Source organism: Typopeltis vanoorti, chromosome 13, assembly GCF_054136105.1.
Source record: "Typopeltis vanoorti isolate ZY-2024b chromosome 13, IOZ_Tvanoo_1.0, whole genome shotgun sequence".
NCBI classification, from domain to species: domain Eukaryota; kingdom Metazoa; phylum Arthropoda; class Arachnida; order Uropygi; family Thelyphonidae; genus Typopeltis; species Typopeltis vanoorti.
Genome location: NC_143561.1, coordinates 28,084,797 through 28,098,912, shown reverse-complemented (window position 1 = coordinate 28,098,912; position 14,116 = coordinate 28,084,797). Strand labels below are relative to the sequence as shown.

The 14,116-nt window shown below is 39.0% G+C and overlaps 1 protein-coding gene across 2 annotated transcripts in view; it reads left to right on the top strand.

The window, feature by feature from the left end:
• LOC150100012 (protein white-like) overlaps positions 1 to 14,116 on the top strand; it is a 246,751-nt gene that overhangs the window by 104,653 nt on the left and 127,982 nt on the right. For both annotated transcript variants that reach the window (XM_090403080.1, XM_090403081.1), the window contains one exon: positions 7,460 to 7,552. In XM_090403080.1, the coding sequence (XP_090259206.1) occupies positions 7,460 to 7,552 (93 nt within the window). The remainder of the gene's footprint in view (positions 1 to 7,459; positions 7,553 to 14,116) is intronic.

Here is a 14,116-nt window from a genome sequence, read left to right as displayed (position 1 = left end):
GTCTCTCGAAACTTTTCCATCATCTGTGGTAACCCAAAAATAGCATCTGTCGTCAATCAACCAGGCATGAAGCCAAATTGCTACTTTGCAATCTCCACCTCCTTCCTCAGTCTTCCATCAAGAACCCTCTCTAGGATTTTCGTTGTGTGGGACATCAACTTTATTCCTCTGTAATTCTTACAGTCTTGTGCATCCCCTTTACTCTTGTAGATGGGGACAAGAGTACTTTCCCTCCATTCCTCAGGTATATTTTCCTGTTAACAAACTTTTATTAACAGGTCCCACAGCATTTCAATTCCCTTTTCCCCCATTGCCTTCCATGCCTCCACTGGGATCCTGTCAGGGCCCACCGATTTTCCATTTTTTATCCTTTTTATGGCCTCCTTCATTTCCACTCTACTAATGTTCTGCACCATCTCCTCATAAGGCTCCCCATCTTCTCTTTGAGTTCCTTGCATTTTCTTCATTCAAAAGCCCTTCAAAGTATATTCTCCATCTGTTTCTTATATCCACATCCCTCCTTAATACCCTTCCTCCAGAGTCTTTGATCTGCCTTGTACGATGTCCTTTGATGCCTTATTTCTACATTTTGCCAATCGCTAAATCTTTCTCTGTCCTTCTTTTGTTTCTAATTGATCATAAAGGTCTTGATATGCCATGGCCTTTGCCTGCACAACAACTCTCTCTTGGCTTCTCACTTTTTCTCTCTGTAGTCCTCTCTGTCCTTGTCCACTCTTGACACTTCCCACTTCTGCTTTGCCTTCCTCTTAGCCGTCACTGCTTCTTGTACATTATTATTCCACCACCAACCCTCCTTCTTCTCGCTAATCTTTCCGGATGTTTCACCAAGCACTTCAATTGCACAGCATAGAATTGCTTTTGAATTATGTCTCCACCAATCTTGTACACTTTCTAGTCCATCCGAAATCCTCTCTAACACCTTCTCCCTAAAACGGTTCCCCACACTCTTCTTTTAAGCAAAACCACTTAATTATCTTCCTCCCATGGCTTACAAAGGTTCTTATCTTCGACCTTATTCTAAAGTCTGCTCACAGCAGCTGGTGTTACTGTGCACTTGATCTGTTGGGATTACCAATTTGTTACTGCCTTAAGATGTTTTCTTCTAGTCAAAATGCAGTCAATCTGTGAACTGTTATTGCCACTTCTAAATGTTATCAACTGCTCTTCCCTCTTACAGAAAAAGGAGTTCACAATTGCCAGCTCAAACACTACTGCGAAGTCAAAAATCCTCTCTCCTTCCTGGTTCATTATTTCCACTCCATGGCTGCCATGCCTCCTTTCACAGTCCCTATTCTGTCTTCCTATGTGTTCATTCAAGTCTCCTCCAACAATCACCATTTCGTTTTCTTCCAGTTCCCTCATTTCTTCATCTAGCATGTTCCAGAATTCATCTTTCTCTTCTGCTGTACAGCCATCTTGTGGGGCATATACACAGAAGACGACCAGTTGCTCTTCTCCAAGACGATGTCCTTTGATGCCTTAATTCTACATTTTGCCAATCAATAAATCTTTCTCTGTCCTTCCTTTGTTTCTAATTGATCATAAAGGTCTTGATATGCCATGGTCTTCCTACCCACTTCCAATACTTCACCCTTCATTCTACCACACACCACAATTCCAACACCATTTCTTCCTTCTTTATTTGCTCCAGAGTAGAACAATTTATACCAAAGGTTGAGGTATTTGGTAAACGGTTCATCAGGATATATCATCCTCAGTGTGAAATCAGAAGCTCAATTGTAGAGAATAAAATGAGAGAAGACTTAATGGTGAGTGAGCAAGAGGTATATGAGGAGTAAAGTAAGCTAGATGTCAATAAGGCAATAGGACTTGATAACATATCACCACATGTCTTAAGGAAATGTTCCAGGGCGTTAGCATCAGCATTGGCCTATCAGTTTAACAAGAGTCTTGCAACAGCACAAGTTCCAAAGCAGCAGAAGGGAGATAAAATTGTTCCACTTCACAAAGGTGGTGATAAGGCTAAGACAACAAATTATAGGCTGATCTGGATATCTGGAGTTGTAGTAAGGGTGGAAAGATTGGTGAGTGCATGGATACAAAAATTGGTTGATAACAGTGGTATTCTTTTTTGGTTGTCAGCATATGGTTGTTAAAGGGAGGTGGTGTTTTTCTGACTTGCTTATGTATTATAACAACGTGAAGATTGTTTTGGACAAGAGAGATGCATATGCAGTGCTATACTAGATTTTGAACTAGAACTAAATTTTGCAGTCTTTTGATAGATTGCCACACCCACAAGTTGATAACTCAATTTGTGGGTGTGGGAAAGTAGATAGGATTGGATAACAGATGAGTGAGTGAGTTGGATAGGCAGCCGGTCTCAGATAGGTATTGACAAGTTGTGGTGGTGGGGGGGGGGGGCAGTGTCCCAGAAGAGGAAATTGACTAGTAGTGTTTTGGTGGGACCATTGTCATTTAATTTCATTTCTATATTAATGATATTGAGATGGATTTAATTGGTGATATGATATGTAAATGTTTGTAGATGATGAAAAGCTGTTGAGTGTGATGAGAATCAGATGTTGTGGCCTTGCAGGAGGACTAGAATAAATTGTAGGAGTTAGCAACCGTATGGAACTGTCAGTTCAATGTTGCAGAGTGTAAGGTTATGAGATTTGGTAAGCAACAATGGATGCAAGGTATACCCTTGGTGGGGAAACTTAAAAGGAAGTAGAGGAAATAGAGAGATAGGAATGATGGTGGACAAGGACCTGAAATTCAGCAGCCACATTGCACAAGTTGTGAAGTCATCAAACTGAATATAGCAGTGATGTGGCCTAATCAAGTCCTTATACAATAGAACAGGAATCGTCTTACTTAGATAAGTCAGTGTCCTCTGCATTATTATTGCCAAAACTTGTTGTATTGTCTTCCTTTACAGAATCCCCTGCACTTGCAGCATATGTTATCGTGGACAAACTGGTCATTCTGCACAAATCAGGAATCCATGCCACTTAAAAAGCTTAACAAATCCAGTTTAACAAGCCATGCATTATTCACAAAACACAGAATTCAGTAGAACAAAACCAAAGTGTTCACAAAAGTTATTTTCTTCTGGAAAGAGTGTAAAAAGAAACCTGTGAAGCACACATTCACAACCCAAACCTGAACCAAAACGATTGCCTAAAACTTTCTCAATTTTGGGAAGTTATAGTGACTAATACTCACCATTCATGTGTTCCTTAATTTGTAACTAATTTTTTGTTTATATTTAAAAATAATTTATTAAGTAAATTATTTTATTGTAATTTATTTTGAACAATTATTAATGCATTCTGCTGCAGCCAGTAGTGCATATAATATTGTGATCTCAATTGAATTGTTGTTCTCTTTTTTTTGTGTTTTCCTATAATTCTATCGACAATGGCTATGAAACCTAGCTAAAAATTTTCCAAAGAAAGACATTTAAATTAAAAGTAAGAAATTCTGACCTCCATGAAGTCGGAGACTCATCGTGGGAGGTACATACTATTGCACACAGTGATTATCTGACCGTGCTTTAAACTGATTCAATGTGTCTACATTCACAACACACTCAGGCAATGAATTCCACTCACCAACCACTCTCCATGCAAAGAACCTACTCCTCACTTCTCTGCTCACACCCTCCTTATACAGTTTCCAGTGATGGCTTCTTGTTCTACCCCCCCCCCTCCCATTCTATTAAAAATCTCCTCCATGTCAACCTGATAACAATCCCTGACTAGCTTATAAGTCTCAATCATATCCCCCCCCCTTCCTCCTATTCACAAGGCTCTGCAATTTATACATGCTCTTAATCTGTCCTCGTACTCCACATTCCAAAGTCAACTGACCACCTATGTGAATCTTCTCTGGACCCTTTCCAACATATCCTCATCACTATGAAAACCCAGCCACCAAATCTGTGCACAATAGTCCATATGAGGGCTTATACAATGGCATGTTAATCTCTCTATTTCTGTATATCAGGGTCCTCTGCATCATTGCCCTTATCCGATATGACGTCTTCACAACTTGTGCAATGTGGCTGCTGAATTTCAGGTCCTTGTCCACCATCACTCCTAGATCTATCATCTCCTCTGCTTCCTTTAAAGTTTCCCCACCAAGGGTATACTTTGCATCCCATTGTTGCTTACCAAATCTTATGACCTTACACTTTGCAACATTGAACTGATAGTTCCACTACCTGCCCATTCATGTAATCTATTCAAGTCCTCTTGTAAGGCCATAACATCTGCTTAACTCTGCTTTGCTTTCCCCAGTTTTGCATCATCTGCAAATATCTGCATATCACTAGTTAAACCCATCCCAATATTATTAACATACAAATTGAACAACAATGGCCCCAAAACTGATCCCTGCTGCACACCACTGGTGACCTTTTTCTTTCGGCATACTGCACCCCTCAATATACAACTTTCGGATACCTATCTGACAGCCAGTCACTGATCCAACTTAGAAGTCTGTTATCCAATCCCATCTGTTTCATTTTATATAAGAACTTGTTATTTGACCTCTATCAAAAACTTTTGCAAAATCAAAGTACACCACTGTATATGCATCTCCCATGTCCAAGGTTTTTGTCACATAAGTAAGTTAGTGAAACATGATCTTCCCTTAACAAACCCATGCTGATAATCACAGAGAATACTGCTGTTATCAACCCATTTCTGTATCCTACAGACAGATATACAGTCTGTAGGATACAGATATACAGATTCACCACAATCCAGATATACAGGCCCGCCTATGATTTGAGCTACAGCCTCACCACCACCTTTATGCAATTTTACCCTCCTTCCACTACTTCCTTGGAACCTGTGCTGTTGCAAGACTTTTATTAAGCAGGTATACTAATGCTACTGCCAATTCCCTGGAATATTCCCTTAAGATGCATGGTGATATATCCTCAAGTTTATTTACCCAAATGCCTCCTGCTCACTCACAAATAAGCCATCCTCTTCTATGTCCTCTACACTTAAGTTCCTCATGATTCCACCCTGATCAGGATGAAACACTCTTATAAATTAACGACACCAAGGAATTATATACTTGGTTTAATCCTTTATCCAAATGTAAGCAAACAATGTTTGCACCTGAACTATTTTCAGGACTAGGGCAACTTGTATTATAGAAGCTAATGACTTATTGCACATCACTTGCCTTAGTATCCTTGCAGACATGTATAATGCTATGCATTATGGGAAGGGTGTCTACCAAGACTGTTTTGACCTTTATTGAAGTCTCGTGAGTGAAAGCCAGAACCAGAGGTGATACTAAGGTCCTTATAGTCCTTATAAGGACTGGCTTAAAGGGGCGAAGCAAGAATGCTTTTCATCTTCCCCGTTATCTGTAGAGGACAGTGTAGGGATAAGGTGTTATTGAGCTATTAAAGCTCTCATCATGGCAAGAGGGTAACAGCAATAGCAGAGCCTCATTTAGAACTTCATTGGCTACAGCATTGCCACCCATTACCCTCCAAAGGTATTAATCACCGCATCTCATGGTCGATTCTCTTCTCCATACCTACAACAACCATGATACTAAGGTTGAAGTAATGCAGAAGTCATATTTTCATATACGTGCCACCAAAAGGTGTCACACCTTGTTATTAAAATACTCTAGATTACAGATAGTTGATGGAAGTTTTCCATAAATTTAAGATACCAAAAAATTATATACTTGGTTTAATCCTTTATCCAAGTGTAATTAAACAAAGTATGTGCCTGTAGTATTTTCAGGACTGGGACTTTCAGAACAAGTGGAAAAACTTCCAACAGCTATCTCTAATCCAGAGTATTTTAATAATAAGGTGTGACACCTTTTGGTTACCCGTATATGAAAATATGACTTCTGCATTACTTCAACCTTAGTATCACCTCCGGGTCTGGCTCCCACTGATCTGCAAGGATATGTGCTTTGCATTATGGATACTATGGCAAGTGATGTGAAGTCGTTAGCTTGTTTGCTTACACTTGGATAAAGGATTAAACCGAGTATATAATTTCTTGGCATCTTTAATTTATAGTATAACCAAGTGGAAAAACAACCCTTATAAAGTGATCATTGAATACTTCAACAATGTTTTCTGCAGCAGTTATTAAAAATATCAAATTTTATTAATTAAAAAAAATTAATATTATTATCCATATTACTTAGTAATAGCTGTTTTATGATTACTAATGATATCTTTAGATTTTTTTTTTTTTTATTATTATTATTATCCAAGACCCCATGGAGTCAAATACTTATCTAGGAGTTCCTTTTATCAAACACACACAGCTCATCATTATCATGCTTTAAACACACTCAAATTCTCTGCACACACACTCTCAGGCAAGGCATTCCAATCATTCACAACTCTGCATGAAAAAAACTTGCTTCTCACTCCCCTACTCACACCCTCTTTATACAGTTTCCAGGGGTGACCTCTGGTTCTCCCCCTGATCTCGCACTATTTTCTGTAGAACCTCTCCAGCATTGATCCTATAACAACCCCTTACTAACTTGTAGGTCTCTATCATATCTCCCCCTTTTCCTCCTGTCCACCAGACTCTGCAAATTACATCTTCTCAATCTTTCCTCATGTTCGACTTTCCAGAGATTAGAAACTACCTTAGTCAGTCATTTCTGGACCCTTTCCAACATCTCTTCATCTTTCTGAAAACCAGGTGACCAAATCTGAACACAAATAGTCCATGTGTGGCCATCAAAGCCTTATACAATGGAACAAGAATCTCCCTACTTCTACAAGTCAGTGTCCTTCTCATCATTTGCAGAAGCCTTTGTGTTGTCTTCATAATTTTGCTATGTGTCCCCTAAATTTCAGATCCTTATCCACTATCACCCCCAGATGTCTTATTTTCTCCACCTCTGACAATATATCCTCAGCAAGCATAAATTCTGCATCCCGTTTTTGTTTTCTAAATTTTAAAACCTTACATTTTGCAACATTGAACTTGCATCCCCATTCCCATGCCCAATCACTCAATTTATTTAAGTCTTCTTATAAGGCCACAACATCTTCTCTACTCTTCATGGTTCATCCCAACTTTGCATCATCTGCAAACAACTGAATGTCTCCATTCAAATCTTCACCAATATCATTAATATCATGTTAAACAGCAATGGCCCTAAAACAGATCCCTGAGACACACCATTAGTAACTTTCCTTTTCCTGGATATTGCTTCCCCCATACGCAACTTGTTGATACCTAACAGATAGCCCTGTTGATTAATATAAGTACTGTATGGTCATTTATTCATTCATTTCTGTTGCTTTGTTGTCCTCAATTAACTCAATACCAAATGTTTTTTTCTCTATTAAGTTATCCAGATATTGTGGCTTTAATGTATATTAAATGCTTTAAAACATAACAAGAAAGATATAGTGAAAACACTAGTGAAAATATTCCAAAATTTTTATTACCAGACTTTTTGCCTTGAATTACCCATTTTGATCAGGGAATATGGGAGCAAATTGTACAGGATAGATATCTATTTCTTCTCTAAGACAGTTGTTGAAGTAAGTACTACAGTATATTTAGATTAGTATTTTAGACATATTTCTGTGTGTGATTAAAAACTATGTAGAAAGTTTTGAATCCTTCAGGGAAACTTGAGTTGAATAACTTAAAACTTTTGGATTAAACTGCTATCATGTCCATTGTAGTTTTTAATTTTTACAATAATTTTTGCCAGTAGAAAATAATTTCATATTACATACATTAAACATCCCAACTTATCTGTTTGCAAATTCATGTCTTTAAAATTATTTTTCATATCTAATTGCATATTATCAATGAGAGATTCTTGAATATCTTCCAATCATATGCAGATAGAGTGGATATTGCTTGACTTTGAAAAAGATGTAGACTGAAAATATCCATTACTTGGCTTGCATATGGGAATAGTTTGCATCTTTCAGTGCTACTGAAAGATGCAAACTGTGCTAGGAATTCTGTTCTAAACATAAACAGAGAAAAAAGAAAGAGAAATGAGGGGATAGAAGTAGAATGGAACTGTTTCACTTGTGTTTTCTATTTCATTAGAATATACAAGTGAAACCAGGATAAAATTTAAATGAAATAATTGATATTGATCTAAATTATAAATGAACCTTGAAAATTAAAATAGCTGAGAATCATTGCTACTTATACTCAAATCTACCAATGAAAATAGTTTACCATTATATTAGAAATCATCCTTTAACATCTGATCCATCTGATTCCAGACCAAATCACTCCAGATTTGGTCTGAAATATACGAAGTAGTTTATATTTATCTATAAAGGTTTTATATAGTAGAACAATAACCTTTTTATTATTACTTGTTGGAGATGTCCTTATTGTGTTAATCAATAATTAAGACAATTGATAATTAAATAATCAATAATTGTGTTAATCTAGTATGATGATGATCTCATAATGCTTCCACTAAATTTCTACTTTGAGGAGATAAAATTTAAATTTTAAAATAAAAATTTCAAAGATAAAATTTTAAGGGGACTTCAACTTTGGAGACATGAATTGGAAGAAGTAAAGATCACATGGCAGGAAAGAAATGGAATTTATATACTATTACTTGAAGCGGAATGTTATGCATACAATAGTGTTTGATCTTGTTATAGGATCAGAAGACCTGTCTGTAACTAATGTGGCTACATTGCCTCCAATTTGGAAAAGTGATCATGTGGACTTGTCTTGGGGAGGTAGCAAAACATGGAAATTCCAGTTAAGAAGGGGTACCTGTGGAACTACGAGTCAGGTGATTATGGTACACTTAGAAGGCAGCTTGAAGCAGTACTGTGGCATAAAGATCTGCATGGTGGGGGTGAAGGGGTATCTGGAGGTAGCAATATCACACTGTATACCCAAGGTCAGAAGGGTAAACTAGGTAGGATTTAGATGGATGAGCAGCATTATTAAGCATGAGCTGAAAACAAAGAAATGTTGTGGAGGGTATATAAGGAGAAAAGTGACCAACCAACTAATGAACAGTGCAGGAAACAGTCAATAAAAGTAACCAGCATGGTAAGGAAGGTAAATCAAATTATGAGAAGAAATTAGCTGAACGGGCAAAAAGATCCCAAAGAGTTTTTTATATTATGGTGCAAGGGTCAGCCTGGGTATCTGCAATGGATCTCGTCTTTCCCTCCCCTGCAAACTCTACTTGATTGGTGAAGTACCAGTCATTTACAATCACATTCTCCACTTCTTCAACATCTACATGCAACAGGAGGATGTTTTGGCATTAAAAAATCCTGGAATTCATGCAGAACTACCTTTCTGAAGTTGACCTGAAACATGTCATCATAGCTGGCAACTTCAACTGTACCCTTGATTAAAAATGGATAGATTTCAGTGTGCTGAACATTGAACATCATAGCACAACAGCTTTGTAGCTGCAGTCAACAAGTATGAACCAGTTTTGATGCCTGTTAGCTAACACGCACGCGCGCACACACACACACACACACACACACACACACACACACACATATATATATATATAGAAGAGATCTTATACCTGGATATCAGCTTACACAATATCAGGCATGGCTAAACAGGTATTACATATCCAAACATGGAATGAAAGGAAGGTAAGATAGTGTCATTGCATAAGGGCGGTAGTAGACTGGAAGTGTCTAATTATAGGCCAGTTTGTGTGTCATCAGTAGTTAGTAAGATCTTGGAGAAATAGTGAGGGACCGTATACAGCATTGGGCAGATGAGGGTAACGTTATCTGTGAGAGTCAACATGGATTTGTGAAGGGGGCACTTTTGTTTTAGCAATATACTAGCCTTTTATAATAAAGTTACAAAAGCATTAGATGAGGGAAATGCATATAATGCCATTTTCCTAGACTTGGCAAAAGCTTTTGACAGGGTGCCACATGATAAGCTGATATTCAAGTTGCAGCACATGGGTCTGGATGCCAGATTGGTCAACTGAATTCAGGATTGGCTGTCCGATAGGTATCAGAGAGTTGTGTATGGTGGAGCAATATCAAACAGGCAGAAAGTTACAAGTGGGGTTCCACAGGGCTCAGTACTGGGACTTACAGGGTGTTTGGGATAAATTTGACATATTTATAATTAATTATATTTTTCCGTAAGTTACATGTATTAACACACACTTCTCTTCATTTAAAAGTTTGGACCCTTCTTCATTCATATACAAGATGTCAGAAAGGATGGATAGCTGGAACCCACCTGAATCATGGAAGAGAATAACTTGTATCATGATGATTCGTGCCCGCCATCAAAATAAGGATATTACGACTGCTGCCCAATGCTCCCTGAATACAGTAAAAACAATCAGGCATGAACTAGAGACTTGCAATGGTGACTACGAGGATGTAGCAAGAAGAAAGATCCCTAGCAGACGATCTGATTGCGTTCGTACAGCAGAATTCCTCGCAAATCTGCAGGAACAGGTGTTGAAGAACCCTGGCATTGGAATTCGGGCTTTGTTCGTGGAGTTGCTAACTGTAGTCAAGCCCTGGATAACTAGGGTAGCCAATGGTAGGCCGTATGTATGGCAGCAGGATTCGGCCCCTTGCCACACCTCTGGGAAAAGTCAAAAATGGTTGTCTGAAAATTTCTACGACTTCACCAGTCCAAATGTTTGGCCTCCAAACTCCCCAGACCTTAACCCCATGGATTATTTTGTATGGGGCGCAGTTGAAAAAGACACCAATCGCACTTCCAGTAATACAAAAGCCCAGTTAATGGATAAAATTAAAACAGTTTTTGCGGCCCTTCCCAGGGAGACTGTAGCATCAGCTTGTTCGAGGTTCCGAAGCAGAATTGAAGCTGTGATCGATGCTAATGGTGGTTATTTTGAGTAAATCTTGTTGATAGTATTGTAATTAACTCTGCCTGTAATGTTTTTTTGTCAATTCATTAAATTTAATAGATACAAAGAAGATTTTCTTTTTCCTTACGAAACTGTCAAATTTATCCCGAACACCCTGTATATTGTTTAACCTTTATATCAATGACATTGTCATTGGATTACAAGGGGATATTCGGTTGTTTGCGGATGATGCAAAGCTGGGAAGGGTTATTAGTAATAGTGCAGATGTGGCAGCCCTGCAAGAGGATTTGAGTAAGCTAGATGCAGCAAAATGTAAGGTCTTGAGGTTTGGGACACATCGATGGGATGCTGCATACTCTGTGGGAGGAGTTAAACTGGAGGAAGTAGGGGAGACAAGAGATCTGAGGTTGATGATTGATAGAAACCTGAAATTTAGGGGGCATATTGCAAAGGTAGTGAAGGTAACACAGAGGATTGCTGCAATAATGAGAAGGACACTGACCTGCAGAGATAAAAGGGTTATCATTCCATTGTATAAGACTCTGATCAGATCACACTTAGACTATTGTTCTCAGATCTGGTCCCCAGGATTTGAAGGGGATAAATTAACTGTGGAAAGGGTAAAAAGGCAGATAACAAAGATGGTGGCAGGACTGTACAATATTAGTTATGAGGATCGGCTGAGGGAGTGTGGACTGCAGAGTTTGGTGGATAGAAGAAGCAGAGGTGATATGATTGAGACTTTTAAACTGTTGAGAGGTGGCTACAGGTTGACACTGGGGAGTTCTTTTGCTTGGTTGAACAGCGGGAAGGAGTTATGACAAGAGGTCATCCATGGAAGTTATGAAAGGAAACTGTGAGCAAGAGGGTGAGGAGTGGTTTCTTTTGCATGAAGGGTGGTTGAACCATGGAATGCATTACCTGATAGAGTGGTGAGAACGAGAACGGTCAATGCATTTAAGGACTGGTATGATAGACTTTGCATTTCCTAGGAGGTCCCTCCCTCTATGAGTCTTGATAGACTTGTGTTTCTTAGAAAGGACCTCCCACGATGAGTCTTTTGACTCCATGGAGGCCTGAAGAATAGCATATTATTCCTCTCATTATAGGCATCTGTCACACACCTTCCTTTATCTGAAATAACCTCATCATTAAATTGCAACTTTTTATCCTCTCCAAACCATAAAAGGGAAGAAGTATGTACTGAATCTTCACAGTACCCTCCTACAAGACCAGTAATTTGTCTAGTCTCCAGGCATTAATCTTAAGGCTCACTCAATCCAAAGTGATGACAAAACTCATAGAACAACCATTCACTAAAAACCAGGAACTGCATGTAAATCTTTGCCAAAGAACAGATCCCCTTGTTTAAGTGAACTTACCTCAAAGTTTTCCAAGTTTTCTGTGTAGTGACCCAGCCTGAAATACCAATTAAAATCTTTTACACACCTCTGTAGTCATCAGATAAGTCAACAGGACACATCAGAATCAGGTAATTTGTCCATTAACTTTGATATCTCTCAAAAGAAAGCCTCTCATATCAATCTATCCTGCAGGCATACAAGTACATTTGGAAGATACAGCTAAGAGCCCTGTTTTGATTGTGGCAACTATAACCTTATCAGATGCTCCCACCAAATACTCTCTCTCTCTCTCTCTCTCTCTCTCTCTCTTGAAGCAAAATGCCAAAGTGTAACCATCATTGCAACTATTTGCTTCCAAGATGGCAGCATCACCCAGATGGCTCAATTGCAACATCACCCATAGAAAAAGCTAATCTCCTGGCATCACACTTTGCCTCCAATGCACACAATGGCAAATGCCCTCTGGTCATACCAACTGCCCAACATACAATGCCCTCTGTATCCTTTTGCCAAAAAGACAATACAAACTTGTTGTCTAAATTAGACACAAAAAAGTCTCCTGGCCCTGAGGGCATTCCTCCAATTATCCTGAAGGTCTGTCCATCGGAACTGACTCCTATCCTATGTCACCTGTACACACTCTCTTACTCCACTGGTATATATATATATATATCCCAAAACCTGTAAACTGGCCTATATTCGACCCATTCCCAAAAAGGGTTACAAATCACTGCCATCTAACTACAGCCCTATCTCACGCACTTCAGTCCTATCAAAAGTAATGGAGAAAATCATCAACTCTCAACTCCTAATCTACCTTGAAGGTACCCAGCTATTGAGCGACCACCAGTATGGATTCTGTCAAAGCCATTCAACAGGAGATCTACTCTCATACATCACTGGACAAACGCCATGAAGAAATTCGGTGAATCCCAAGTAGTTGCACTTGATATCTCCAAAGCCTTTGACCAAGTCTGGCACAAAGGCTTACTAAGCAAACTCCCATCATTTGGACTGCCTCAGGACTTCTGCATGGATTGTCAGCTTCCTGTCTGGATGCACACTATGTGTGATGGTAGATGACTCCCTATCCTCTCACCATCCAACTAATGCTGAGGTCCTACAAGGTTCAGTTCTCTCGCCAATCCTCTTCCTTCTATATATCAATGATCTACTTCAGTTGACCTCTAACTCAATACAGAGTTTTGCAGATGACAGCACATTACATTCCTCCCTTTCATCTGACAAACCCTACTCTACACAACTCACCTCAACCCACAGAACATCAACCACCACTGCCCTTACTTAATTCCGACCTCCAAACCATCTGCCAATGGGGCTCAGATAACCTCGTCAACTTCAACGCTAGTAAAACCCAGTTCTGTCTTATTTCTCACAAAAAAAAGATGAAATTTCTCTTCTCGGAATTACCTTGACATCAAGCCTCTCCTGGCATAAACACATCACAACTATTGCATCCTCAGCTTCCAAAAAACCAGGTTTTCTCTTTCGCTCAAGACGCTACTTCATCTCTAAACAGCTGTTAACACTATACAAGTCACAAATCTGTCCAGCTCTCGAATACTGCTCTCACATCTGGAGTGGGGCTCCAAAAAACCCCCTCAAAATGCTTGACTCAATACAGAGTAGAGCAATTAGACTAATAAATGACCCATCCCTCACCAACTTACTCGCTCCACTTTCACATAGACGTTTTGTCTCTGCAATCTGTAAATATTTCCATGGGAAATGTTCATCTGAAACGCATCAATAATTCCCCCACCTGTACTAAGCCCATTGGAACACATACAGCTGCTGCCCAACATCCTTTCACAGTACACCTTGAAACCCACAGAAAAAGTTTCTTTTTCTCCTCATTCATCCCTGCTACTGTAGTACTGTGG